Below are 27,356 nucleotides of genomic sequence, written 5' to 3'. Positions count from 1 at the left end.
TTTATTTATATACTGTCGACAACTATTCCTATTGTATAATATAAAAAATATTATCTGTAACATATAATGTCTGTACTAGTATTATAAAGTGTATTAATTTTAAAAACCTACTAGTGTTTGCCAAAATAATTATTTTATTATAGAAACTTTTTTTTAATTATAGTAGGTAATTTAATAGTGTTATAAATAAGATGGGTATAAGAAATAAAAGTAGTTGTCATATATATATACTAGCGGCCCGCCCGCGGCTTCGCCTGCGTGAACTACGTTATTATTAATTTATGTCTCCATGAGTACCTACGTCCTATAAGTGACGTCCATGCAAAATTTGAGACTCCTAGCATTTGTAGTAACGAAGTTTCATACAAACTTTCAACCCCAAAAACAACCCCTTAGAAGTCGAATATTGCAAATTCCCGTCTTAGCGAGCACCTACGTCCTATAAATAACTCCTATGCAATTTTATATATATAGATATATACATATATTGGATAGCTAAAAAAAAAGTAATATCACGAAATATATGAACATAAAATAACTAACAAGTATACGAATTCTAAATTGTTTATATTATAACTAAGTTTAAATTATAAAATGTTATGATATTTCTACGTATAGAGGGTACGTGAATGACAGGTTAAATCGACTTTTGAATGTTGAATTCATATTCTGAATCGGATATTTATATTTTACTACATATTTCGACTCCATTTGGATGGCAAAAGGAAAATGTTCGTTTTCCTGTTAGCTCGAGAATTTCCAACACAGAATTTTCTGATATAAAAGATATGAAAAGATTTAAATGACTGTAGAAAATTAAATTATTAAATGGGAATTATCTACTATAATAACATTAAAATTAATTTCATCCTTTTCGTTGTGCACTTGAAAAGATAAAGATTCTTTATCAGCTTTACAGCTTTAAATATTTAAATTGAGTGCTCTTGGAAGCAGTTTTTGATAAAACAACGTTAAAGCTTAAACAAAATTACTATTACATAAACGGGCTACATTTACTGAAATATTTATATAAATACGTATATATATATATATGTAGAAATAAATATGACTATGGCCTCTTAGAATTTTCTTATTATAAATAGTAAGTAACTTTAACTTATAAATTATAGTTATTGTGTGTTATTTGTAGTATGTAAAAATCGTAGAAATTGTTTTTTACACTTCATTGATTGCGTACAACAAATACCTACAACCTAAAAATTACTATTAGAATAAGTCTGTTCCTGTTCTTTAATTATGCCGTATAATGCTATTCTATTAAATAACTAGACCGAAAAACATTATCGACTAATCTAGTTAAAAAAACTTACTAAATTGCTACTTTAACACTCAAAACAAAGCTGAGGTAAAACAAGCAAACAGTGCATAATACTAAAAAGATACCTACATAAATAAAAAAAATGAATTATTACTATAAAACCACAAAATGACGTAAAGAAACTTTATTACCGCCATAGAGTTAATTGTTTGTCGTGTGAACCGCTGTACGACAATATTGGCCGCCGTTAGTTGATACCAATAACGCTTATCTAAATTGTAAGGCTTGTTCCGCCCGGTGCGATCAAGGGTCAGCTTATTATTTAACGATATAATATATCTATGAATTATATGATATATACAATTGAGGCCAGACGTGGCCAGTCGTGATTTTTTTTTAAATCTGCCTATAGAACGACTCTAGCTTCTAGGGAAAACGGCACTAAAAGCTACAAGCAATCTATGTTGCTAGGTTAGAATTTAGAGGTAGATAAATAATGACATAAATAAATGAGTTGAAAAGTTTGCAAGAAGTGTGGGTTCAAATCCCGTTACGTTAAATTTTTTATACGATTCCTAAATAAATGAGTTATTTTCTAATTTTGAAATAACACTTTAAAAATGTAAAAAATATGTTTTACACTACTAAAAACCAACAATTATTGAAACAAACCACATAAGAACCTAATTGAATGCATAGTACTTAATCAATAAGCATTCTCCAGTAGTTTATAAAATTTAACTCTATCGGGAACATTGCGTATATTATTAATCCCTTTACCGTGCTAGGTATTAGATAACCGCAAATTGAGTTTCAGATATACCAGAGCAAACATTCTAGCTTACGTGGTAGAGTCAGCTTCGCCAGGAAAATTACTGTTTTACTAATATAATGATATCCCAACGAAAATTATACGTAAATCTTATTATTTTCATTATTAAATGACTATTATAACTGAATATATAATATTTTAAACTTGTGAAATAATAAATTAATGGAAGTTAAGCTATTATACAAAGGTACAAAGTGAGCTGCAATATTGAATGGTTGTGGGTTCGATCCCTGCTCGAGGAAAGAAAATATTTATTTCAACTTTTAAGTTATAACTTTTCATTTCTTGTCGAGGCAAAGCGCGGCACTCAACACGTAATGCCTCCAGAATTCGGTGGAAATTGGGATACGAAGTGTCTTCAAACGAGGTTCCCTCTGCCTCCCGCTGTGCTGCTATGATTATTTTAACTTTGACTTACTTCGCTTAGTCAGTCAGGCGCAATGTGGTGCTATGTTCTGTCACTCCGATCGGTCGACCGTGATTTATCAAAAGGATTATTTAACGATATGGTAAATACCAAATATATAGGAAATAGATAAGATATAAAAAGAAAAATACATATGGAAATTTAGACAAACATTAGATAGTTACATAGACGAAAATTAGATATAAATATATATTTCATATTATATCAAATATTTATAAGCCTATAAAAAAAAAGCAAAATTAGAAGGCTGATGTCACCAAACAAGCAATTCCAAAGCACAACTAACGAATATATAAAGTAGGAGGTAGTTCCAACTCCCGATTCAAAGAGCAAGTATTCACAAGTTCCGATACGATGGCCCGTACTTTGTAATCTTGAACACTATCAAACTTAACTTGTTTCCGAACAAATTCCAACTTGGTTAACTTTGTCGATGACGCGGTGACTTAACCACTTCTTAAACCAGTCATAATGCCTCGCGGTTAAATCTTACTGTCAATTATAATTGAGTTTATAGATTATAGAAACAAGGCATAGACAATTTTCTACGTTTTCTAAAAGTGATGGAGAAATGTTACAGCTGTCTTCCCATCCCTTATTGCCTAAGCTATCTGAGCTAGCGGACCTCATCCCCCGCGGCAAACCGCTCCCATACTTGCTCAATAGCTTCCTTAAAATTACTTCCCTTCCTCATCCCTTGTCCAGTAGTCCATCTAATCCTTTATTTTGTACGCCTTATCGGGCTTTAGTACACCATCCTTCTGTTATCACTAATCTTGGCCTATCCAAGGGAGCTGTTGACACCAATGCAATGTTTCAATCCAAGGTAAATGAAAATTGGCCAAACCATGTCCTCATCTTTACAGATGCATCGAAGCTTTCAAAGGAAAGCTGTGTTGGTGCAGCTTGCTGGATACCAAAATTCAAAATTATATTACAATTTAAATGTCCTCCCGAATCATCTGTGTTTACAGGAGAGGCTGTTGCTTTGTTGGAAGCAATCCTGTTCACACTCTCCCACGATTTTAAACAGACTGTTATCTTTACTGACTCATTAAGCTGCATATTGGCTATAAAGGGAAATCCGTTTCATAGTAGATTGAGATCTTCCATAATTTTAAGGATTCGTGAAGAACTGTACTCATGTTATCTAAAGGGTTTAGATGTTACTTTGGCATGGATTCCAGGGCATTCTGGAATCAGTGGGAATGAATCTGCAGACTCTTGTGCTAAATTAGCCATCCAGTGTGGTACTTTAGATCACTTTTCTATTTCGGCTCAGGATCTGCTGTCTCTTGCACAAGCTCATTTGGATTTGTCATGGACTAAATTCTGGGAATTGTCAAAATCTCAGAAAGGTAAGTATTATGCCACTATTCAACCCAATATCCCAAGGCGACCTTGGTTTTTTTCTCAAAAAATTACTGAACGGAGGGTTTTATCAACTATTTGTCGTTTGCGCCTTGGGCATGCTTGTACGCCTGTGCACCTAGCCAAGATCAGGGTCAGGGACCACTCACTGTGTGAATGTGGGCTGGACGACGGTTCACCTTCCCACATACTTTTTTCCTGTCCTAAATTAATTCATCCCTTATATGATGTTCTTCCTTATAAAGTTCCCCGTCCTCTTAGTGTTCAATGTTTGTTAATGTTTGTGTTTAGTCCTCTATGTAAATTTTTATGTAAATATATTAGATATAATAATATTAAACTATAAATTAATATATTTGTAAAATACTATTTACTACTAACTCATGTTCATGTATATATTTATTTTATGATTTTTTATTTTATAGGTGAAGGCAACACTTTAACTGGACTCTTTTTGACATGCATTCTCCTATCGTGTAATATAATCTCTTTTTTACCGTACAACCTCCTTTGTGTGTTCTCCATACAACGTGACATTGGCGAAGTGAATAGTGCTCAACTGGCACGCTCGAAGCGCCATAAATAAAGAACCGAACCGAAAGTGATGGAGAGTTTTGGTTATTGTCTTGTATTGTCTGTGGTTTAAGTGAAAGTTAAGTTCAATTGTATGATAATAATATTGTTAGAAAACGGTAGCGGTTAACGTTTTTAAAATAAACACGATAAAAATACATACCGTCTATATGTTTGTAACGTACTTGGATAGAGGTTCCACGTAATTACAATAAGTGACACAATATCAACACTACACACTAGACACCTTCCAATCAGGGCTTCCGCCTATAAGCAACTGTTCCCGTTTGACACAATTCCACTGCTTTTAGTGTCTTTTTCACCTACCTACCCACTTTTACACGAATATGCTAACAATATATTTAAAAAGAAAAGGTGTTTTTCAAAAGTACCTACATTACGTGGTTGAAATATTCTTCTAATGAACTTTTTCATAATATTGAAGTAAAAATTAATTTTTTTTTTGTTTCACTTCAAAAAGCTAAAAAATCAATTTCCCTTAAAACTAGGACATATTTTACTGTAAACATTTTGTATAATCGAACATTGTTTTCCTCAAACCGCATACATTACCTTTATAGTCTATAGTCGATTAAAGTAATGGAAAATATAAATATACTTTAGCATGTCAATAATGTAGGCATGTTTTACTTTTTGGGACGATATATATATACTTTTTTTAATTTAATTTAGCTTCACGCTGTATCCCGCGTGTAGCAGGATAGGCAGAGGACGTGTTAAAACACTCCACTCCCCACTTTCCACCGAATTCTGGAACCCGCCGCTTTTACCTCGACACCAGAACGAAAAAATGAAAATATGAAATATTTCCTCGAGTGGGGATCGAACCCACATCCCGTCGCGGTTATAGTCACGCTTGTAAATAGAAAAATCTAATATAAATATACTTCTCCTAATTGAAATCCAAATTACTTATGGTATACTGAATTAATTGGAATATTAACTTTGTGGCAATGAAAAAGCTAACTTAAACCTGTTAGCTACTTTAAATCATATTCTTGAAAAGTAGAAAACGAAACATATAAAGTTCCTAAATAACCAACAAAAGGTTTACCGGAGTTACTTGAAATAGACCACTTAAAAGTTTAGCAATTCCTCTAACGGTATTAGGAATTTGCTGAAATTAGAAGCACATAACCGAGCACTCGAAGCTCTAAACTCACGTTTGTCTGTCAACTCCAAAATAAATAACTTAATTTTGTCGTTTCTGCAAAACTTTTAACTTTTATTTTATTTTTTTAGATTAGAAATAACAATATTGATTACTCATTTAATTAGAGATGCAATAATTTACTCGTAATTTTTTGATATTCCTTAGGGGATTGATTTATAAAACAAAACCCGGTTAAGTGCAAGTCGGACTCGCCCACCGAGGGTTTCCTCCCATTTATATGATTGTAAGTCAACGGGAAGTACAACTTTCCGTTCACATTTCCAATTTTTCCTTTATTGGGAGTTCACGTAATCACGGACTTAAACAAGTCCACGAGGAAGTTGTAAAGGATCATAGAACTGAATATTTCATGTTAATTTCAGCTTGATTCCCTCTAGTGATCCTAAGATAAATTGTCTTGACAGCCGACAGACAGACAACAAGGTTGTAGTACGGAACCCTAAAAACCTCCTAAAAGATCCCTATGATTCATATATGAAATAATAAAATTTCAACAAAGATTTTAAAACAATTTAATTTAAATAAATATAAACAGTGTGACGAAAATAAACATTTTTGGTAAAATAACGAAACGATGACAAAAAATATTTACACGTTTCTATTTTGAAGTGTGAAATAAAATATTTTAAATACCGATTTATATCCGTTAAGCCCGAAAGGCATATGCGCTTTTGCAAAGCCTTTTATTTTTATATCAGTTGAACTGGAAGTTATGAACTTTTGTGTTCAAATTTTCAAGTGCAATGGAACGGAATCTGACTGTTGATTTCCACAACAATATATTATTTTCATTTCTCCGCTATGTTAAGATAAAGTGCGGCGTTGGGTTCCGCTACTGAACTTGGGCGGAATGATGGGAAGGAGAGGGGAGGGTCTAAACACTCTTATGCTGTCATATATATATATATATATATATATATATATATGGGGAGCATATAAAATGGGCGTTATGTTCCACCACTCAACACGCAATGCCTCCAGAATTCGGCAACAAGTAGGAACGGATTGTCTTAACACTAGGTTCCCTCTGCCTACCCTGCTGTGTCCCGCACACATAGTGAAGCTGAAATATATGGACAGTATTATTAGGCAACCATGATAAAGTGCTTAAAAACACTTTCAACACTAGCAATTGTTAATTCGTATATAGGCAATACAGTCGGTACTAGAACGTAAACATAATTCAATGATGACCTTAAATGGGAGAAAAGTAAAATAAACTTAATGTTTTCTTTGATATTTTACTTATATCTTCTTACTTTAGTTTTGCATTTTTTGAATGATGAAATTCTACGTCAATAATTTATTTGCAAGAATTATAACAGCAGGGTACACGGGGAACCTAGTTACGTTACGTTCCTTATTTTCCACAGATTTCTGAAAGCATCAGGTGTTGAGTGGTGGAACACAACGTGTTTGCCGCAGAACCAGAGTGAAGAAATATTAAATATTCCATTCACTCGAGTGGGAATTGAACCCACAACCTGTCGTTATAGTCACGCTTACGCCACGACTGGCCTCAAGTCCATAATTTATTCACAACAATCCTAATTGATTGCAAAAACAAAACGTCTTCAGTAGGTGTAGAATTGCAAATGATTTTTGAACTTTGCAAACTAATTAACACTTAAATGTCATGTTACGTAAGCACTGTGCATATGGGTAGAAGCCAGTACGTTCTCACACTCCTTTTAAGCTGTTCTTATTTTGACAGGGGCTTATGTTGGACTCTGACAGCTTTTGAGAGATGATGATGTAAGGCACGACGTGCGACCTTGTCAATGTAAACGAGAAATGTTCTCGTTTAGCTGAGGTTAGCATTGTTTACTGATACAAAAATATGTTGTTACTTATTTTATTTTAAAAAAACTAAATATCTTATTTTATGTTAATTATTTACATTAAAATATGATTTTCTATGCTTAAAATGAATATATGAATTCTTTAGAGAAAAAAGTAATGTATTTTTATGTATATTTTGTAAGCAAGACTAAGTGACACAACACTCCATTAACTAAGTTATATATTTATAACTGTGTGTTATATACTTAGTAGAAATATGTAGCTACGAAATATTTTATATAAAAAAAACGAAATATGCTAATTTCGTGTCAGTATTGATTTAATTAATCATAGAAAAAAATCTGTGCGTCATGTGGTAATATATGAATTAATTGAAGAAATAAATAATTTGTTTTCATATTTTAGTGTATTTATAATATGCAAGACCAAGTGACACAACACTCCATTAACTAAATCACACATTTATTACTCACACACACACTTAGCGAGTTGTATTACTAAAATGAAATATAGAATGTTGATACTTTATCAACATTACCCCAAATAAGATAACAGCCTACGGTCATTGTCATTGTGAAATCGTAATTGCACAACGAAAGCAATTTGCTTACTACGAGTATAACTTGTAACACCGAGTGAAACTAGACTAAATATTTTACTATAGCATTCAGACGTAAAATTAAAATGGCTTAAATGTTTAAATAATCTGACTCCAAATATAATTAATTATAATATAATGGATATATATTTTCAATTTTTATATTTTTAAAATAAAATAAAATAAAAACAATATTTATTTCTTTCAGAATTAAAAAATGCAAAATACCTATATATTTAAAAAAAAATATATATCAGTACAACAAATAAAACGTGGACGGATAGAGAGAAGAGACTAGGGTTTATTAATATTACAAGCGAAACGTGCAGAAATGGCGGAGAGAAGACACTTGAAAGAAGACTTGAAAGAAGACTTCGAAGACTCTACCAATACAATAAAAACCACAAATAATATAATAATAATAATAATAATAGAAATCCAACATAAACTAAAACCACTAGCAACACAGATAATCAAGCATTAAACTACTTGGTTCGAACAGCCATAGCAAATCTATCACCAGCTCGTTTGTCACTTCGGCCCCGTACCGGACTTACTCTCAGCTCGCATTAACTGAGTGAAATTTATAGCCATAGTGTACGTGTGTCGAGTCACTCCGACTCTATTTATGCTCTAGCAAGATAGATTAGGTGTTTTATTGTCAGATACAAACGTTTGATATGTAGATTTGAGTAAATTTGAACAATATTCAAGAGATCTATTCGTCCTTTCTCTCTTTTCTCAGGGTAGGTTAGGGTAGACAGAGGCAGTCTAGTGCGATATACCCACTTTCAGCCTAATTTAGAAGGCATTGAGTGTTGAGTGGCGGAACCAAACGCCGCCTTTTGCTTCAAAATCAGACAAAGAATTTAGAGGATTAAATTTTTCACCTCATCGACTGGGAATAGAACCCACTACCTTTCGCGTTTACAGTCACTCGGCTTTCATCTATCTGTCCTATCGAGTAATAACCCCTTCAAAGGATATCGGAATGGTTATTTTGGCTTACAGTAACCTTTTAAACATGATGAATTGACGTAATACGGATTCATTAAATATTTAATGACATTTTCTATAAGTATATTCAACGAGCGGATTAAGCGTTAATTTTAATGAGCCTTAGAAGCGAATGTCCAAATTGTAGATATTTGTAATCGTATAAATTAAATTAAATAATCTACATAATTATATAAATAAAATTTATGTTTAACATATGTCTTAAGTAAGATATTTTTTTGTTGTCACTTTAAAATGAAATATAAACGTGAGCATGTTATTTTTTTGCGTAAATTGTCTAGAAATTTTATAACCTACTGTCAAGACTCTACACCAATTTCCTCTACGACCACCTTACAATAAATAAAATAAATAGTGCCACACATAGTCTACGATAATTTCTCATAAATGTCGTACACAAATAGTCGACACTACTCTAAGCGAAATCTGTTCACCGAACGATATCCCGCAATAAATGTCGCAATGTCTCAGTATTGATAGATTGCTCTAGCCCCCATTGACCGCCACTTTATCGATGCACCCAGTCATTCCAATTCAATCGTTGTACTACCAAGATCTATTAACAATCGTTTTATTGTCTGCATACGTTACGTTCTCTATTTGCGGTACGAGAGTACTTTGTTATGCAAGCTGGATTGAACCTGTGACTATGGTGAAAATAAATATTTATACGTATATTGGATACCAGATACCTAAGTAAGTATATGTGATTTTAAATGTTGCACTTAGTTATTTTTCTTTACACCGTATCCAGCACAGAGGGGTTTCAGCAGAGGGAACCTGGGAACCTAATGTTAAGATGTTCCTGTTCCTAGCTTTCCGCTGAATTCTGGAGACATTGCGTATTAAGTGGCGAAACTCAACGCTACCCTGTGCCTAGGAATCCAAGTAAAGAAAGAAAAATATAATTTCCCCGAATGAAAATCGAACCCACAACCTATTGTACATTTACATGCTTGTTGCCCAGCGCCACGACTTGCCTCAAATAATAATACAGATAATAAATAATCGGTAAGTATTAGAAATATTTATATATTATTAATATTTTTTATAAAACATTGAGCTAGAATTTCACACTTCTTTTAAGAAGTCTGTTAGTTAAAGTTTTATTGGCTACGACGAGCATTCTTGTGCTCTCATGTGGACATATTGCTTTGAAGACTATTTATCGCCTTCGAACGTGACCTGACATAATGTGACTTAATTTATATATTACTATAATTGATTGCTTATATTTATATCAAATAATATTAGTTTCACGCTGTATCCCGCACACAGCAAAGTACGTAATGGGAACCTAGTGTTAAGTCACTCCGATCCCCACTTTCGTCTTGGAGACATGGCGAAGAAATGAAAATTCCTCGAGTGGGGATTAAACCCATAATTGTCGCGTACTTACACTTAAAAATTAAAATTAAATCAGCTTCCCGATGTATCCCGCAGCAGGGTATGCTGAGGGAACCTAGTGTTAGGGCACTCTGTTTTCCACTTTCCGCCGAATTTAAATCGTACTTACATTTAAAATATTGAATTTTAATAAATATTTTACTACATCTATTATTGCTTTGTTGCGATTTCAATCACTGCCGTAGAGTGGATCGGTATTCTATTGTTTGAAGTAAATTATATTATAATGGTATTTTCTAGTTCTAGACCTGTCGGCAAGCTTTATAAACTGTCTAATACCTCCATTTTGACAGATCACTTTAAGCTGTTGCTTATAAAACAGGTTCCCAAACTATACCTATATAAATCTTGATCGTTTTCGTAACGTCTGTAAGTAAAGTAATTGACAACACAATAAGGATGCCGTAAGTTTTAAAGTTCGATTTAATTAGCTGTCATCGGGAATCGGGAATCGTAAAAGAATATCGATATCGGAAAAACAACACTGAGATCTCGTTGGCGTTTAACCGTAAATTGGCGTATAATATCACGAACACCACTTCGAAGCTGCCAGCTAAAAATATTTCCGCTGTTATTATCCATGAGATCTCATTATTGCTGGGTTATTTATAGAGGCTGTTGTGACGTAGTAGCACAACGTGAAGCAACGATTATGGGTTCGATCTCTAGTCGGGAATTAATTATTATTTATTAATATTTTCATTTCTTTACTCTGGCACCAAGGACAAAGCCAAGTGTTGAGTTCCACCACTCAACACGCAATGCCTCTAAAAATTCGACGGAAATTGAGAAACGAAATGTCTTTAAAACAAGGTTCCCCAAGCCTACCCTCCTATATGAGGGAAACAGCGTGAATCGAATATTTATTTATGTACGTTTGATCAACAAATACCGAACATATAATTACACAAGCTTTGATATCGCCTTGTTTACCATAACGAGATTTGTTCAGGACTTTGAAAGACGTTTATATATGTTTGCGATTAAGCCATTAATTATTGAAATACCTGTTGATGACGGAATTAGTTAAATTGAACGTTTGATCTGGCCATATAATAATAGGTTATTGATGAAATATGATTATTTAATTGTTATACTGTTATTTACTGTGAGGATAATTGATTAAGTTAAACTCTAACTTACATTTTCAAGCTATGCCAAATAAAGAAACATCTATGATTTTTATATATGGACTAGCGGACGGGCGCAGCTTCGCTTGCGTATTTAAGGGTGAATTCTAATAACCCATGAAACATGTGTTCAATGAAATATTTTAAAGAGTCTAAATTTCAAATTTTATAAAAATCGGTGGCGATTTAAGAATTTTCCCATACAAACTTTCAACCCCTTATTTGCACCCTTCGGGGGTGAATTCTAGAAGACCATGAAACATGTGTTTAATTATATACGTTTAAGAGTATGAATTTCAAATTTTATACAAATTGGTGACGATTTAAAAAAAACCTATACAAACTTTCAACCCCTTATTTGCACCCTTAGGGGGAGAATTCTAGAAAACGATGAAATATGTGTTCAATTAAATACTTTTAAAAATCTAAATTTCAAATTTTATTAAAATCGGTGCCGATTTAAATTTTTTTCCATACAAACTTAGAACCCCTATTTCACCCCTTTAGGGTTAAAATTTTTCAAAATCCCTTCTTAGTGGATGTCCAGATTACGAAAGTCAACTTTTGCCCAAATTTAATGTTTCTATCATCAGCGGTTACGGCTGTGCGTGCGTCTTACCTCAGTCAGTGAGGACAAGTCCTTTTATATATATAGATATGTGTATTTTAAAGACGTATGTTTCAAAAATTACAAAAACCGTTTAAAAATAAGGAGACCATACTTACAGACGAATAAGTCGATAATAAAATAAGTATTATTACCTACAAAGCTAATATTATTAATACTAAAGCTATCATAATTTTTATAGTAAAACTCATCATTTATTATAAATGATAATTCGAAAAGGCTTCAAGTTTCATCAGCGTCGAAACTTTCTTAACGACACCTCATAAATTTCAACCACCTTGCAAATTTTAAGTTCACTTTTTGAGATGAATAAAACGTGTCGAGAGTACACCATCAAGTTTCCGAATTAACTTTTTATTAATTGCCCCGAGACCGGATGAATTTTGCAGGTACTTTCTGTAACTTCACTTCAAGACCAAGTCTCGAAAGGTCTTATATAATATATGTATATAAATTTATTAAAAAGTAAAGGAAATGAAAAAAATACATTATAGTTGTTTAAAAATCATTAACATTAATAGTTGAGTTAAATATGAAATAATTCGTAAGCAATAAGTGAAACAAGAAACGAGAAGTTCTAAAACAAAATACGAAAAATTCAATTGCTATAATAACTTTTGTACTTATATAAACAACGTACACAACTTTATATATAATAACTTTAACTGTAAAGAAGTATGTTTAAATTCGTTTTTGTATTTGTACAAAACGATCCAGATGACACATCATCTACCTATATCACAAATAACTTAACATTCCAAGTACAGGCGTCGCTATCAAGGAACGTCTCAACATAGAAATATATTTTACCGCTAGAGAATCCAACGGAAAATGGGAAACAAAGTGTTTTAACACTCGGTTCCCTCTGCTATCATGCTATGAGCGGGTTACAGCGTGAAAAAAATACTATCTCTTTTTACCTTGACTTATGTATTATGAATATATGTAAATATTTGAAATACTTCTAATTAAATTTTACCAGAGAAGCTAACCTTGCATATTGTTTTCAAAGAATATATTAGCTTTTTTATTAGAATAATTTGGTTTGTATTGTTATAGCATTATGTACGTAGGTTAGTAAGCACGACAGGTTGCGGGTTCGATTTCCATTCGATGAAACGAAATATTTAATATTTTCATTTCGTCGCTTTCGTAACTACACTTGCCTACCTGCTAAGAGTACCTACATACCAAATGCTAAGTAAAGTCAGAAAAAAAACTTTAAAATTTAGCACTAAAAAGTTAGGTTTAGCGTTGCCTCTAACATGTTCTGTAATCCAACTTATTTTGAGATTAGCAATTGAGCCAAAAATTTCACCTCCGCACAAGAAAGTTTTCAACTCAGCGACTCTGTAGGTTTTAGAGACGGAATTTGTCCAACTTTAAAATATATAAGTTTTGGTGGAACTAAATTCCACTTGCAGTCTATTTCCAAAAACATTTCAAGTTTGTTAATTATTCACGTGTTCCAATTCTGGGTAATTACTTAACTTATTTCAGGACGAACGAACCGACACAGAATCTCTTTTCTTGGTTCGTATGGAACGTTACGTTTATTAACTTATTTTTTTCAGCTTCACGCTCTATCCCGCATGTATCAGGATAGGCAGAGTAAGCCTAGTGTTAAAACACTGCGTTTCTCATTTTCCCCCAAATTCTGGAGGCACTTACTGCCGCGTTATGCTTCTACAATAGAGCGAAGAAATGAAAAATTATTAAGTATCGCATTTCTCGAGTAGGAATCGAACCCACATAATATGTTAATCGATAACATCGATAATGGAGTAAAACATAATATTATTACTTATTCTGTTTTATTTTATTCGAGTACTCCGATAATCTTACAAGTCGGTGGAAGCTTTCCATCAAAGTTACATAACAGACCATTCTTTGTTAATTGAGACAAATTCTTTGAATTCTTTCGGAGGAATAATTGAACAAAGAATATTTTAATTCGGTTAATTGTATTATAATTATTCTAATCATTTGAAAGGGGCTTATCACAATATCATCTTAGCTGCTAAATTGAGAATAAAATACTGGCCGTAGGGTATTGACGTTTGTAGGTTCAATCCCCATTCGGGGCAATGAATTATTATTTATAAAAAAAAACATTTTTTTGCTCTAGTACCCTTATTTAGTAGTTGCCTCGAAAATGCGGCCGAAAATGGAGAACGGAATATCTTAACTTAGGTTCCCTTTGACTACTGTGATATAAGCGGTATATAGCTTGAAGGTAAAATTACTGTTTTAACACAAACAATCTGAAACGCTTGTAAGATTTTATCACCGTATAAAAAATACTGAGTGAACTTTTTATATTTGAACGAAGGGTTGCGATTTAATACCCTTCTTATGAACCCTTTTCGTGAGGGTAAGTGTGGAGCTACTTATATTATTAGCTTGCGTTGTTTTTGCGTAAAAAGTAATAATAAAACCGATTAAATAAACTTATATTAATAACTTATACTAATAACTTTATTAATCCTTAAGTTATTTTTTTTAATAATAACTTCAGCTATATCCAGGAAAGGCAGAGAGAAGCTAGGGTTAAAAGAAGGATACTCACAATGGCAACACCCAATGCCTTTTTTGATATGAAGTGTTTGAATTTTATAATATGAAGGTAAACATAATACAAGTTTAGGTAAGTGTTAAGGATACTCCGTTCCCCACTTTCCGCCGAATTCTGGTGACATTTAAATAATACGTAGATTACACATTTAAATAGACGATTGTACATATAATTGCTATATCTAGAATGTGATTAGGAATCTAAAGCAAATAGTTAATTTACTGTGGCTTTCTTGTTTTGAAACTAAAAATTCCACAACAAATTTTACTTAAACTAAAATACAGTATGAAAATTAAAATCTGAAATAACTTCCTAAATTGAAAATTAAATTAATTTTAAAACTTATTAAAAATATAACTAACAGAAATAGTATTCGCATATTCAATGAATGCGTTCTCCCCAGCCAATTGCGACGCAACGTCGACAATTTATTGTTTGAATTTCTATTCAAACAAGTACTATTGGCGCAAACCTATTTGCAGATATTTATAGCTTTTAAACTGGCGTTAAAGAAAACTTCAATGTAACAGTTTATATATTTTTAATATATCATTTTATGTTTTTCATATATGTACTTATACTTTATAAAAAACCGGACAAGCGCAAGTCGCGCTCGCTCTAGAGTTCCGTAAAAAAGTTTTAGGTCTTGAAATTCAGACTTAGCTTAGCCAGAACCCTTTCATCTGATACCTCACTTGAACAGGTGGCTTGAATACCAAATATTTGCCCACCTTTTAAGGCTATAATTTTTTAGAATTAAACTAACTATCCAATTTCATATCAAAATTCTAGGATTCTCCGGAAAACAAAACTTTGAGAAAGTTTGGTTTTTTTGTTTACATTTTGTCTCAAACCCGAAAAAATAGACTATACAATATACAATTAACACGCTTACTTCGATTATTCAATTGTATTTCGATTTTCCATTGATATTAAAATACAGATTGGCCTGAAATGTATTAAACATATCGAACCCACTACCAACTCTATAGACCTTAGACCAGCTAACAATGACTTGTTTAAATACAAGTTTTAAATATTATTCCACTCGAACATTCAACACTAAATAGGAGCCATTAGAGCATAAAGAAAACATTCCCTCAAAACCATTAATTTAGAATTCTTGTACATTTATTTCAACTGTTCCGTGAAGGAAGAGCATTAAAGTTTATATTAAGTATAACAATTTACAAGTTTACTGCCAGATAGTAACACGCAGTTGTTATCGCGTGTGCAAACACAACCACTTCGGGAACATGGATTTACGAAATAAAATGAACTTTGAGGGCTTGTGTATAAACTTGTTTCTCTACGTTCTCTCATTTATCTAGATAAATATAAATCGTACGTAAGTGCTTATAAGTGTGTGCCTTTTTTAGTCTTTATGTAATTTTTTTATGGTAGAAAAATAAAGTAAAGAATTTAATGATCAGTTATAATTAATTGATTAGTGCTGTTTATAGCCATAAATTGTTTCAAATTATTATATTATTTTTAGGGTTCTGTACTTTTTAAGGAAAAATGGAACATTTATAAAATCATTCTGTTGTCTGTCTGTCAAGACCATTTATCACAGGAACGCTTGGAGATATCGAGTTGAATTTCAAATCATATACTTGATCTACGGCCCCATGATTTCCTGATAAAAAATATATTTCTATATTTACTTAGAAAAAAGATAAATGCTTATTTCGATACTATGAAGGGAATCAAAATTCATAGGGTACTTACGGATGGACGTACGGACAGACAGACAGACAGACAGACTTATTCTATATTATATTAGGTTCATATAAATATTATAAAACACGACTATAGCAAGGTGCAACTGTGGTAAAATTATTCATATAATAATTGTATCATCCTATCCTATCCTATATCTTATAAAACAAAGTCGCTTTTCGTGTCTGTCTGAACTTTCTAACTCTTCTTCTTCTAAACCACCCAACGGATTTTGATGCGGTTTTTACCCTAAGGTCGAGTATTGCTCAGGGAAGGTTTATATATAGTTTATTATTTGTACATTCTTATGTAAATTAACATAAATACGATAAATGTGTATAAAGTCCTACCCGTTCAGACACTTTGGCGCATGCGCTGCTTTAATGGTAAGTACTACATGAAAATAATGTACTGGAGTATTGTTCCTCTTAATAAGATCTCAAAAAAAGTCCGCGAGAGCATATTCGTATTTTTTAAGAATAACGTGTAGTGATCATATTTCTGTCTAAAAATTGTAATTTCAATATATTTTTTATTGTGAGGGATATTTTTCCATAATGGTATTAATCCTTATCCTTTAAAATACTTTATTAATTTTCTACGTTAAACGAAAATAAAATTTGCTTTTTACACTATTTCGAAATTGCGAATAGTTTTACAGAAAAACGCATTTAATTGTTGACACATCCCGCCGTTTACACATCAGCTGTATCGAGTCAAGTATATTAGTTACGTTGGCCATTTAAAGTAGATCAAAACTGTCTTTTCTGTTTTTCATTTTAATAAGTACTTTAGAAGTTGTTACAATATCAAAAAATCCTTGCTGCGAAACGGCTCGCCACTCGCCATGCAATACAAGCGCGTCCGCCGCGGCAGCCTGCCTAACTCGCATCGGTGGTTCAGTGGTAGAATGCCCACCTGCCACGCGGGCGGCCCGGGTTCGATACCCGGCCGATCATTCTATTTAATTTTCCTCACAGGCAGCTACGTAATGCCTCTTCAGCATTAACCACAAGTTCGAAAAAAAAACCCGCCTGCCTTTATAGCAACGAGTATTTAGATGCGTTTGCACGTATTGGATAATTGGAGTTGAGTATTATTTCAGCGCGATATATTTGGTTTCATATTTTTTGTAGTAGTTATTAGTAGGTAGGTTTTTGTTTATAATTTCTTCCGTTTAAAAATAGTCATTTAACTATCTAAAAATAGTCATTTAAATATATTTTAATAAGTACTTGAAAAGATTAGTAGCACAGATTTAAAATTACGGTACCTACTAAAAAATCCTTGCCGAGTATAACAATTGGAAAATCCTTATTGAAACTACGAAAATGCGGGTTGCATTAGGGTTTAATTAATTTTCACATTATCTTAAGTGCTTTGCAAACATACATTATATGAATAATCCAGTAGTAAAAGCGGGCGAAGCCGCAAGGGGGTCGCTAGTATCTTATAAAACAAAGTCGCTTTTCGTGTCTGTCTGTTGTTTCTAACTCTTCTTCTTCTAAACCACCCAACGGATTTTGATGCGGTCTTCACCATTAAGTCGAGTGTTTTTCGTAGAAGGTTTATATATAGTTTATTATTTGTACATTCTTATGTAAATTAACATAAATACGATAAATGTGTATAAAGTCCTACCCGTTGAGACACTTTCGCGCATGCGCTGCACTAATGGTAAGTACTACATGAAAAAATGTACTGGAGTATTGTTCCTCTTAATAAGATCTACAAAAAAGTCCGCGAGAGCATATTCGTATCTTTTAAGAATAACGTGTAGTGATCATTTTTCTGTCTAAAAATAATAATTTCAATATATTTTTTATTGTGAGGGATATTTTTCCATAATGGTATTAATCCTTATCCTTTAAAATACTTTATTAATTTACTACGTTACACGAAGATAAAATTTGCTTTTTACAATATTTCGAAATTGCGAATAGTTTTACAGAAAAACGCATTTAATTGTTGACACATCCCGCCGTTGACACATCAGCTGTATGTTACTCAAGTTTCACTTATCCCTTACTCTCAGCATATAAATAAGTACATTAGTTGCGTTGGCCATTTAATGTAGATCAAAACTGTCTTTTACTGTTTTTCATTTTAATAAGTACTTTAGAAGTTGTTACAATATCAAAAAAATCCTTGCTGCGAAACGACTCGCCATGCAATACAATCGCGTCCGCCGCGCCCGCCTGCCTTACACTCATCGGTGGTTCAGTGGTAGAATGCTCGCCTGCCACGCGGGCGGGTTCGATTCCCGGCCCATGCATTCTATTTAATTTTCCTCACAGGCAGCCACGTCGTGCTTGCTTTTCATCAGGGACAACCCCCAGAATACCCCCTTTAGCATTAACCACAAGCTCGAAAAAAAAAACCCGGCTGCCTCTATAGCAACGAAGATTTAGTTAGAAGCGTTTGCACGTATTGGATAATTGGAGTTGAATGTATTATTTAAGCGCGATATATTTGGTTTCACATTTTTTGTAGTAGTTATTAGTAGGTAGGTTTTTGTTTATAATTTCTTCCGTATAAAAATAGTCATTTAACTATCTAAAAATAGTCATTTAATAAGTACCACCAGTATATTTTAATAACTACTTGAAAAGATTAGTAGCACAGATTTAAAATTACTGTACTACTAAAATATCCTTGCTGTGTAAAACAATTGGAAAATCCTTATTGAAACTACAAAAATGCGGGTTGCATTAGGGTTTAATTAATTTTCACATTTTCTTAAGTACTTTGCAAACATACATTACATGAATAATCCAGCAGTTAAAGCGGGCGAAGCCGCAAGAGGGTCGCTAGTATTATTATAAAGTATATTCATTTAATTTAATAATCAAATGAAACTCAAAGCGAGCAACACTCAATTATATACAATTTCCAATAGTTTAATTTAATTAGATAATACCTAATGATAGGTGTATGTTTAACAAGCTTATATAACTTTTGGATGTTTCAATTAACAATTTAAGTAGCTGACTGTAGCGGTATATGTATTTATATTTTCTAGCAGGGTAACCAGAGGGAACCTGGGAACCGAGAAATCGTTCCCAATAAAACACTTGCGCTCCCCACTTTTCAAAGAATTTGGAAGCATTGCGTATTAAGTTGTGGAACTTAACGCCGCGCTTGGCCTCGTTACCAGAGACAATAAATGGAAATATTAGAAATTTTATTTTTGATTGCCAATTGAACCTATAACCTGTCACGTTTCCGCACGCTTGTTCCATTAAGCCACGACTGGCCTCTATATATAAATTAATTTCAAATTAATAATTTAGGAAACCAATTAAGAATTAATATACCGCGTTAAACTACGAAGTTGCCTCCTCCAAACGTCTTAGTTACGCGTGCCTGTGCTCAGATAGAGTTCTGTTACACGAAGTCTCACTAATGTTAGCTAGTAACAAAACTTGCAACTATATTAAATTTACCATCAGCTCGTACTTACTACGATATTGTAGAATATTATTATGTAAGTACTATTCTTGTATAATAGTTGGAATGTAAATTGTTTATGTTTTTTTAGCTTCACGCTGTATCCCGCATACAGAAGAGTAGGTAGAGGGAACCTAGTGTTACGACATTCCATTCCTCATTTTCCGCTGAATTCTGTAAGCGTTATGTGGTGAGTGGCGGAATTCAACGCCGCGCCGTGCTTTGCCTCGACACCAGAGTGACGAAATGAAAATATGAAATATTTCATTTTGTTGACTTCCTATTGCGTAATATTGTCTTTTTTTTACCGTACATTCTCTTTTATGTGTTTTCCATTCAACGTGACATTGGCGAAGTGATTAGTGCTGAACTGGCACGCTCGATACGCCGTAAATAAAGAACAACAACAACAACAACAACAACAATCAAACAATATAAACATTTTTATGAAATATTAGTGTCACAGGCGTCTCTGTGAAAAAACAACATTAAATTCCCATACAAGACATTACACATTCCTAAAGCGAGTTAAGTAACTAAAAACTTTCTCTATTCTATACAAGCTTAAACTCGAAGTAAATTATATTACTGATGATAAGAGACTATAGATTATAATCTTGTTTTCGACTTACAAAGTGAACGTCGAAACCGATCGGAGATGGCCGATAAAGGCGTTTACTTCACAAATCCTATTAATCGAGGGGCAGGTAGCAAAATTTTTTTGAAAGTAGATAAAGCAATTGCTACTAGAGTAAAATGATCGGTTTTAATCAAAATATTTCTTTAGAGTATTAGAAACCGTCGTGGCCCAAAGAATAAGAATGTAACTGTACATGCAATTGCTTGTGGGTTCGATCCCCACTGGAGCAATCTCTGGTGTCGCGGCAAAGCCCGGCGATGAGTTCCGCCATTCAACAGGCAATGCCTCGAAAAATTCAGCGAAAGTGGGGAATGGAGTGTTTAACACTAGGTTTCCCCTCTACCTACCATGCGGGATACAGCGTGAAGCTGATTTGACTTGAGTATTATAAAATTTACTTATAAATCCTTATTTGTAACTCGATAGTTTCTGGACAGTTAAAGCTGAGTTAAAGCTTCAGGACTTCTTTAACCAGTAACTTGAGAGTTTAGTTAGAAATATAACCTGATGCTCACAATTTTTCCAAGTTATTTTTTTAGTATAGTATGTACTCCCGGCTTCGTTGACGTTGTCAATTCAAATGGAAATAACATGGAGTTGTTTTGTGTCATATTTAATGGTATATTGTAAGTCTTAGCTAACGCTAACTGCTGCCTTTGATAGTATGTATTCCACATACATACGAAATTGTGATGAAATAAAATAGCCTAGGTCGATAAATAATTACTCGAACACAAAAATATATATTTTTAATTCAAACTAAAAGTTTTAGAGAAGCACGTACAACTAAACAAATCCAATTTTATAATATTAGTATAGACATTATAATGGTATTCATCTTTGAACATAAAATTGATATAACTTTACTCAAAACTAACTTCCATTTAAAAGCGACTATTCATTTGTAACATTCAAATATTCTTCTTATATAAATGGAAAAGTAACTTTTTCATATAAACTTCCAAAGAAACCCACAATAAAGGATATGTGACAACAGTGGAACGTCAGTAGAGCCAATCCTCATTTTGCGGCGTCCGAGAAGGGTCAAGTATTTGTTTGGAAATCAAACACTCATCTTCTGTCCGCTTTCGGACATTGTTTTAGGATTCCATGGTTTCAGTGCGAGGTGAGATAAAGTTATCTACAATTTGAACACAAAGTTGACTTAGAACAATATTCTATTCAAGCTATTATATACAGACGACTGTCTAAAGATAGATAAAAGATAGATGTCTAAAGTTATACTTGAACTTGCATATAGAACTTGGAGATTAGTCCTGGCGCAAGGGCACAACTGCTTGCCTTTAAAAGCGATAGATTGTGGGTTCGATTACCATTTGAGGAAATGAAATATTTAATATTCTTATTTCTTCGTTCTGGTGACGAGTTTTGTTCCACCACTCAACACAGAGTGACTCTAGAAGCTCGAAGAACTAAGGAGCGGAGAGTCTTAACACTAGGCTCTCTTTATTTTATTCACAATTAGGTCGAAATTATATTTACTTTTAATAGCAACACAGATCCCATCTTTCATATCAATGCGATATTCTATTCATACCATTCGTTTTGCATTTGGAAAAGCGAATCCAATAAAAAGTTGTAAATAGCGCTCTGAAGGGAAATTTATTATTTTTCAAAACAGTTCAATATTTCATTTCGTTTTCGAAGTAATAAAGTATTTTGCGAAACAATCCGATTACAAGCTTATTGTAATAAGTAATATATAAAATTGGCACTTACGTAAAATTAAATTGTTTTCGATTATATACAGGGTGTCCCAGGAGTCAACGATAAAACGAAAACAGATGATAGACCAAGTCGTGACAGTTATGAGAAAAATATAAAAAAAAATCTGTGTCATGTATTTTTCATATTATATTGATATTAAAAAATATCGGAAAAACCGACACCCTGTGATGATTTTTCAAGTTCTAAGACTACAAATATTGCTCTTTTTTTAATATTTTTTCTGTAATGTAATCATGAGTAACCCTTCTGTGAATTACAGTTAAGGATTTAAACATACCTGCACCAGTTTTCAATAAAATGTGGTGTTTTTGCCAAACATCAAATTCAAAATATTTACTACACCCAACTTTAACCGACTGTACTATAAAAAAAATGTACTACACTGTTTTTGCAAGTAACTTTAAAAGTTGGCGCATTTAATCTGGATTCCGAAATGCTACAATACTTGCTGGATCACTTCTTCGTTGAAGAGAGAAAAATCGAAATACACGATAATCGGGATAACATTCAAACTTTTGGTATCTTTTCCGACACATTCTAGCTGCAGCATTAACGTTACATAACCATTTTCCATGAATGAAATGCATATTGGCAATGTGTCAAAGACCGTGTATATGGCCTGCGAGAGCCCGGACTTGAGCACTATCCTTATAGGTCCTGGGTCAGCCCCTAAGTCGGAAAAGTTCAGGTATCTTAGATCCGTCATGGACGAGTCTGGAGGCATCGATCACGATCTCCATGGTCGGATAAGCGTTGCCTGGATTAAGCGGTGGAAGGTCACTGGTGTGGTCTGTGATGGCAGGGTACCGTCCAAACCTGAACTTTTCCGACTTAGGAGCTGACCCAGGACCTATAAGGATAGTGCTCAAGTCCGGGCTCTCGCAGGCCATATACACGGTCTTTGACACATTGCCAATATGCATTTCATTCATGGAGAATGGTTATGTAACGTTAATGCTGCAGCTAGAATGTATCGGAAAAGATACCAAAAGTCTGAATGTTATCCCGATTATCGTGTATTTCGATTTTTCTCTCTTCAACGAAGAAGTAATCCAGCAAGTATTGTACCATTTCGGAATCCAGATTAAATGCGCTAATTTTTAAAGTTACTTGCAAAAACAGTGTAGTACATTTTTTTTATAGTACAGTCGGTTAAAGTTGGGTGTAGTAAATAATTTGAATTTAATGTTTGGCAAAAACACCACATTTTATTGAAAACTGGTACAGGTATGTTTAAATCTTAAACTGTAATTCACAGAAGGGTTACTCATGATTACATTACAGAAAAAAAATAAAAAAAAGAGCAATATTTGTAGTCTTAGGACTTGAAAAATCATCACAGGGTGTCGGTTTTTCCGGTATTTTTTAAAATCAATATAATATGAAAAATACATGACACAGATTTTTTTTTATATTTTTCTCATAACTGTCACGACTTGGTCTATCATCTGTTTTCGTTTTATCGTTGACTCCTGGGACACCCTGTATATAGATATAAAATATTTGATATTTTTAACTGGAATTTACAGTGTATTTTCACTTATAACTAGCTGTAGGTTTTGCCTACTCGTGAACCAAAGACTAGAGACAGAGAAAGTATATGTGAATGTAGTAGATAAGCAATTTTGAGCTTGATGTGTGACGCGTAGGTTTTGGGTTCTATTCCCACTCGAGGAAATAAAATATTTAATATTTTAATTTCTTTGATGTGGCGTTGAGTTCGGACACTCAATACGCAATGTGTTAATAGGAATGGAGTATCTTAACACTAGGTTCCCACATATCCTCTACCTACCCTGCATGCATCGTGAAGCTAACAAATATCTACTAAACAATTCCGCAGAAGACTTACTCAAATGTTTCATTCATAATTGGACAAAAAAAACCTCGATGATTAAAATTATCTATTGCTTATGTTAATTAACAGCATGATCTTAAGTAAGATCTCAAATAAATATTATAATATAGTAATTAATAATAAATATAAATTGAAATTGTAAGCTGTAAATATCAAAACATAGTTGGTTCATATAAATTGAAAGTGTGCCACGATATCGTCTAGTCCACTGATCTCGCGACCTCGGCAATCAGAGAACTCTACAAATATAAAGAAATACTATTAATTTCTATAAAATCAAAGTGAAAATAGATATTTTTTTTTCAATACCCGTTTTATTCCGTAGTGTGATCGGAAGGCAGAAAAACCCTAGTGTCAACGCACTCCGATTCCCACATTTCGACCAGTTGAATGGATGTGTGGTGGAGCTCTTTATGAGAAATGAAAATAAGTAAAACCACAAACATCGCGTTAACTGGCAGTATCTGTATCACTTCGTTACGTTAATTTATTATGTTATTGATTTAAAATTTTGAGAATAAATCAGCTTCACGCTGTATCCCGAACACAGCAGGGTAGGCAGAGGGAATATTCGTTCCCCACTTTCCGCCGAAAATTTTAAGGTTTTATACAAATGTAAATAATAAGTATAAAAGAATTTTGACTTTCCCGATTATTGTAAAAGAAATGGTTAAATATTATAATTTATTCGTATATTGATATTATATATTTTTGGAAACTTGACTTTTCGGACACTTTTCAGTAGTCCACAGTCCACCCCCGAATAGTAGAGTTTACAAATAATCAGGTTGTTTGTTTATACTGTTTTGACATTTGTTTTTAGTTTTTCTAAAGCTTTTGTTCAATTTACTATATATTTCCATTAATAGTTCGTGTTATTTTTATTACGTTTACATGCATCTTGTGTTTTTCGCAGAATAGACTGAAAAAATGGAGACAATCTAGTATCGGACTTTCAGAAACGTCGTCTTACACTGCCAAATCAGAAATATTTTGCTATAGCGGGTGAACTGAAGGATTTTAAATAGAAAAATCATCTTAGTTTGAATTTAACTTGCAACTAACGCATACAGTAAGACATTCAACTGTTCCACGAATGGCGGCAAATGCAAATTTTTAGTCAGCAATTAAAACTTCCGTTTACATAAAGAAATAGAGCTAATTAGTTAGAAACGCAAGCAATCATTAGGTTGCAGTACTCGCTAAGTGAGTTACTAGAATCCTGGAACTGGTTTAACGGTGGTATCATCTACAGCATACTTCTCATTGTTTGCGAGCTCTTTATTATATACTTAATATAATAATCGCTTAAAAAATATATAATATAATTAACTAAAAGTTTAAGGCTACAAAGATTACTTTTCATCAAGTTAATAAATAACATTTCTATATATTTGACGTGGTCATATGTTTTTAAATAATATTTAATAAATCAATTTATAAGCATAAACTCTAAGATAAAACAAAAATCAAGATAATAATTAACAATATTATATAATAACCGAGCCACGATTAAACTCTACTACTGCGAACATCTATTGAAGTGTGGGAGACACTTACAATTTCCGCCTTCTACCTCCACTATGATATTATAATCCAGTCTCATTTGTCTCAAGCACTTGTCAACATAATAGAGTCGACGGCTCGTCCACAAGGTACGCTCGTCCACGTGCGACGCGGGCGGGCACCAAGTGTCTGACTGCGCGTCATGGATGCGCAGAACCCTCACAGACCCCCTTGTTAGTGTTACCTACCGAACCCTTAAACAAAGAACTTACAATCAATTGGGGTCAAACTCTCGCTCAAACCAAAGTCTGGTAGAGACGAATCATACATTTGAATAGTCTCTACTTTTCGAATATTCCAAGCTATGTTCACAGTTTAATACTGGCGTATGACGCGTTAAAAGAAGAAAAACGTGCAATATGCGGCAAAAGGAGACGGTAGTATACAGATTAGTGGTTCGTTGGAGTGAGATGGCTTCAGTCACTTTGTAAGCTGATAACCAGAGGCGAACAGAGCTAGGGGAACCATATTCTGGCGCGACTCTACTATGAATGTAATGAATTAAGATTCATTCGTAAATGCAAGTCTCCGCGAGCTCCGCGCTTGAATCCCTCTTAATACAAAAGCTAAATGCGTTAAGTCATTTATGTTTTGATATGATGGGATTGAGATTAATCAATTACACTATAATTCTCATTTATTAGGAATGTTCGTATGATAATATGATTAAAAATGTATGACCGACTACTCGTTATTCCAATAAGGATTATTAACTTCAGGATAAAATACTTTTTATACTGTAAATGATTTTTCTAAATACTAATTTTACTAATTTGTACGTAATCCAATAGTTCATTTACAACAATTATTACAAAGGAAAATATTTCGTAAGCGAACACATTCAAGGTCTCTACGACCTCCGAAGTGCTAAGAGGAAACTAGAAAAGTACAAAAGATTGCGGCCACCAATGCCGTGTTTGCTTGCACTTTAAGCTACATTATCCCTATCGATTCAAGGATTCTTAACATTAAATACATGCGCTCCAATGTAAAGATCTACAACAGCTTAAAACAAAGCAATCATAAAGGAGAGCAAAGCGGGGTTCATTGTGTACGTAGTCGGGAGGCCGACTGCCATTACACCCATCGGAGGTACAAATGGTGATCTTTACCTATACATCGGTGGAAATGCATCCATCATTGGATCCTCGTACCCACGGTCGCGGCACGCACACACGGTGCCAGCGCGCACACAAGCGCACCACACCTCCTCACGCGATGGGAAAATCTTCACACACGACACAGATAAACATGTCAACTGCTAGACATCGCTACCCCAAAGTCCTTGCACGTTATTCACCACTAAATCACCATTTTTCACAATTGATCACACAACCAGCTTAAATTAACACACAAACACACTATAATTTCGCAATATCACTCGCGTTCGAGTCACGAAGACCTCGGCTATGTCGAATATACGCGTAGATGTTAAAGAGGCAATTCGGCGACTGTTCTCCCCGCCCTGTTCCAGAGGCGAATGGCGTCGCCATATTGAATCTCACCACACGAGTGCACAGTGGAGCATCTAGCGGC

At 33.6% G+C, this 27,356-nt stretch overlaps 2 protein-coding genes across 3 annotated transcripts in view; one reads left to right on the top strand and one right to left on the bottom strand.

Moving 5' to 3' along the window:
* The window catches only part of Hers (Histone gene-specific Epigenetic Repressor in late S phase), a 179,192-nt gene extending 151,903 nt beyond the window's left edge, over positions 1-27,289 (bottom strand). For both annotated transcript variants that reach the window (XM_085199278.1, XM_085199279.1), the window contains exon 1: positions 26,933-27,289. The gene's annotated coding sequence lies outside the window, so the exon portion shown is untranslated. The remainder of the gene's footprint in view (positions 1-26,932) is intronic.
* Positions 3,110-4,505, top strand: LOC146530882 (uncharacterized). The gene is made up of 2 exons (XM_085199515.1): positions 3,110-3,896; positions 4,335-4,505. Exons 1-2 carry the CDS (start codon positions 3,110-3,112, stop codon positions 4,493-4,495), a joined length of 948 nt encoding a protein of 315 aa, XP_085055641.1. The 3' UTR covers positions 4,496-4,505.
* Positions 27,290-27,356: the final 67 nt, after the last annotated feature.

The sequence above is a fragment of the Heliconius melpomene genome, chromosome 16, assembly GCF_056956725.1.
Source record: "Heliconius melpomene rosina isolate 202511_hmr_F chromosome 16, ASM5695672v1, whole genome shotgun sequence".
In the NCBI taxonomy this organism is placed as follows: domain Eukaryota; kingdom Metazoa; phylum Arthropoda; class Insecta; order Lepidoptera; family Nymphalidae; genus Heliconius; species Heliconius melpomene.
The sequence above is the reverse complement of the archived record's forward strand: the minus strand, read 5'-3'. Positions and strand labels throughout refer to the sequence as shown.

Bases quoted from the DNA above. Each gene is read 5' to 3' on its own strand.
- LOC146530882 (XM_085199515.1), top strand. From the start codon at position 3,110: ATGTTACAGCTGTCTTCCCATCCCTTATTGCCTAAGCTATCTGAGCTA. The intron at 3,897-4,334 runs GTAAGTATTATG...TTTATTTTATAG, and splicing joins ATTGTCAAAATCTCAGAAAG to GTGAAGGCAACACTTTAACT.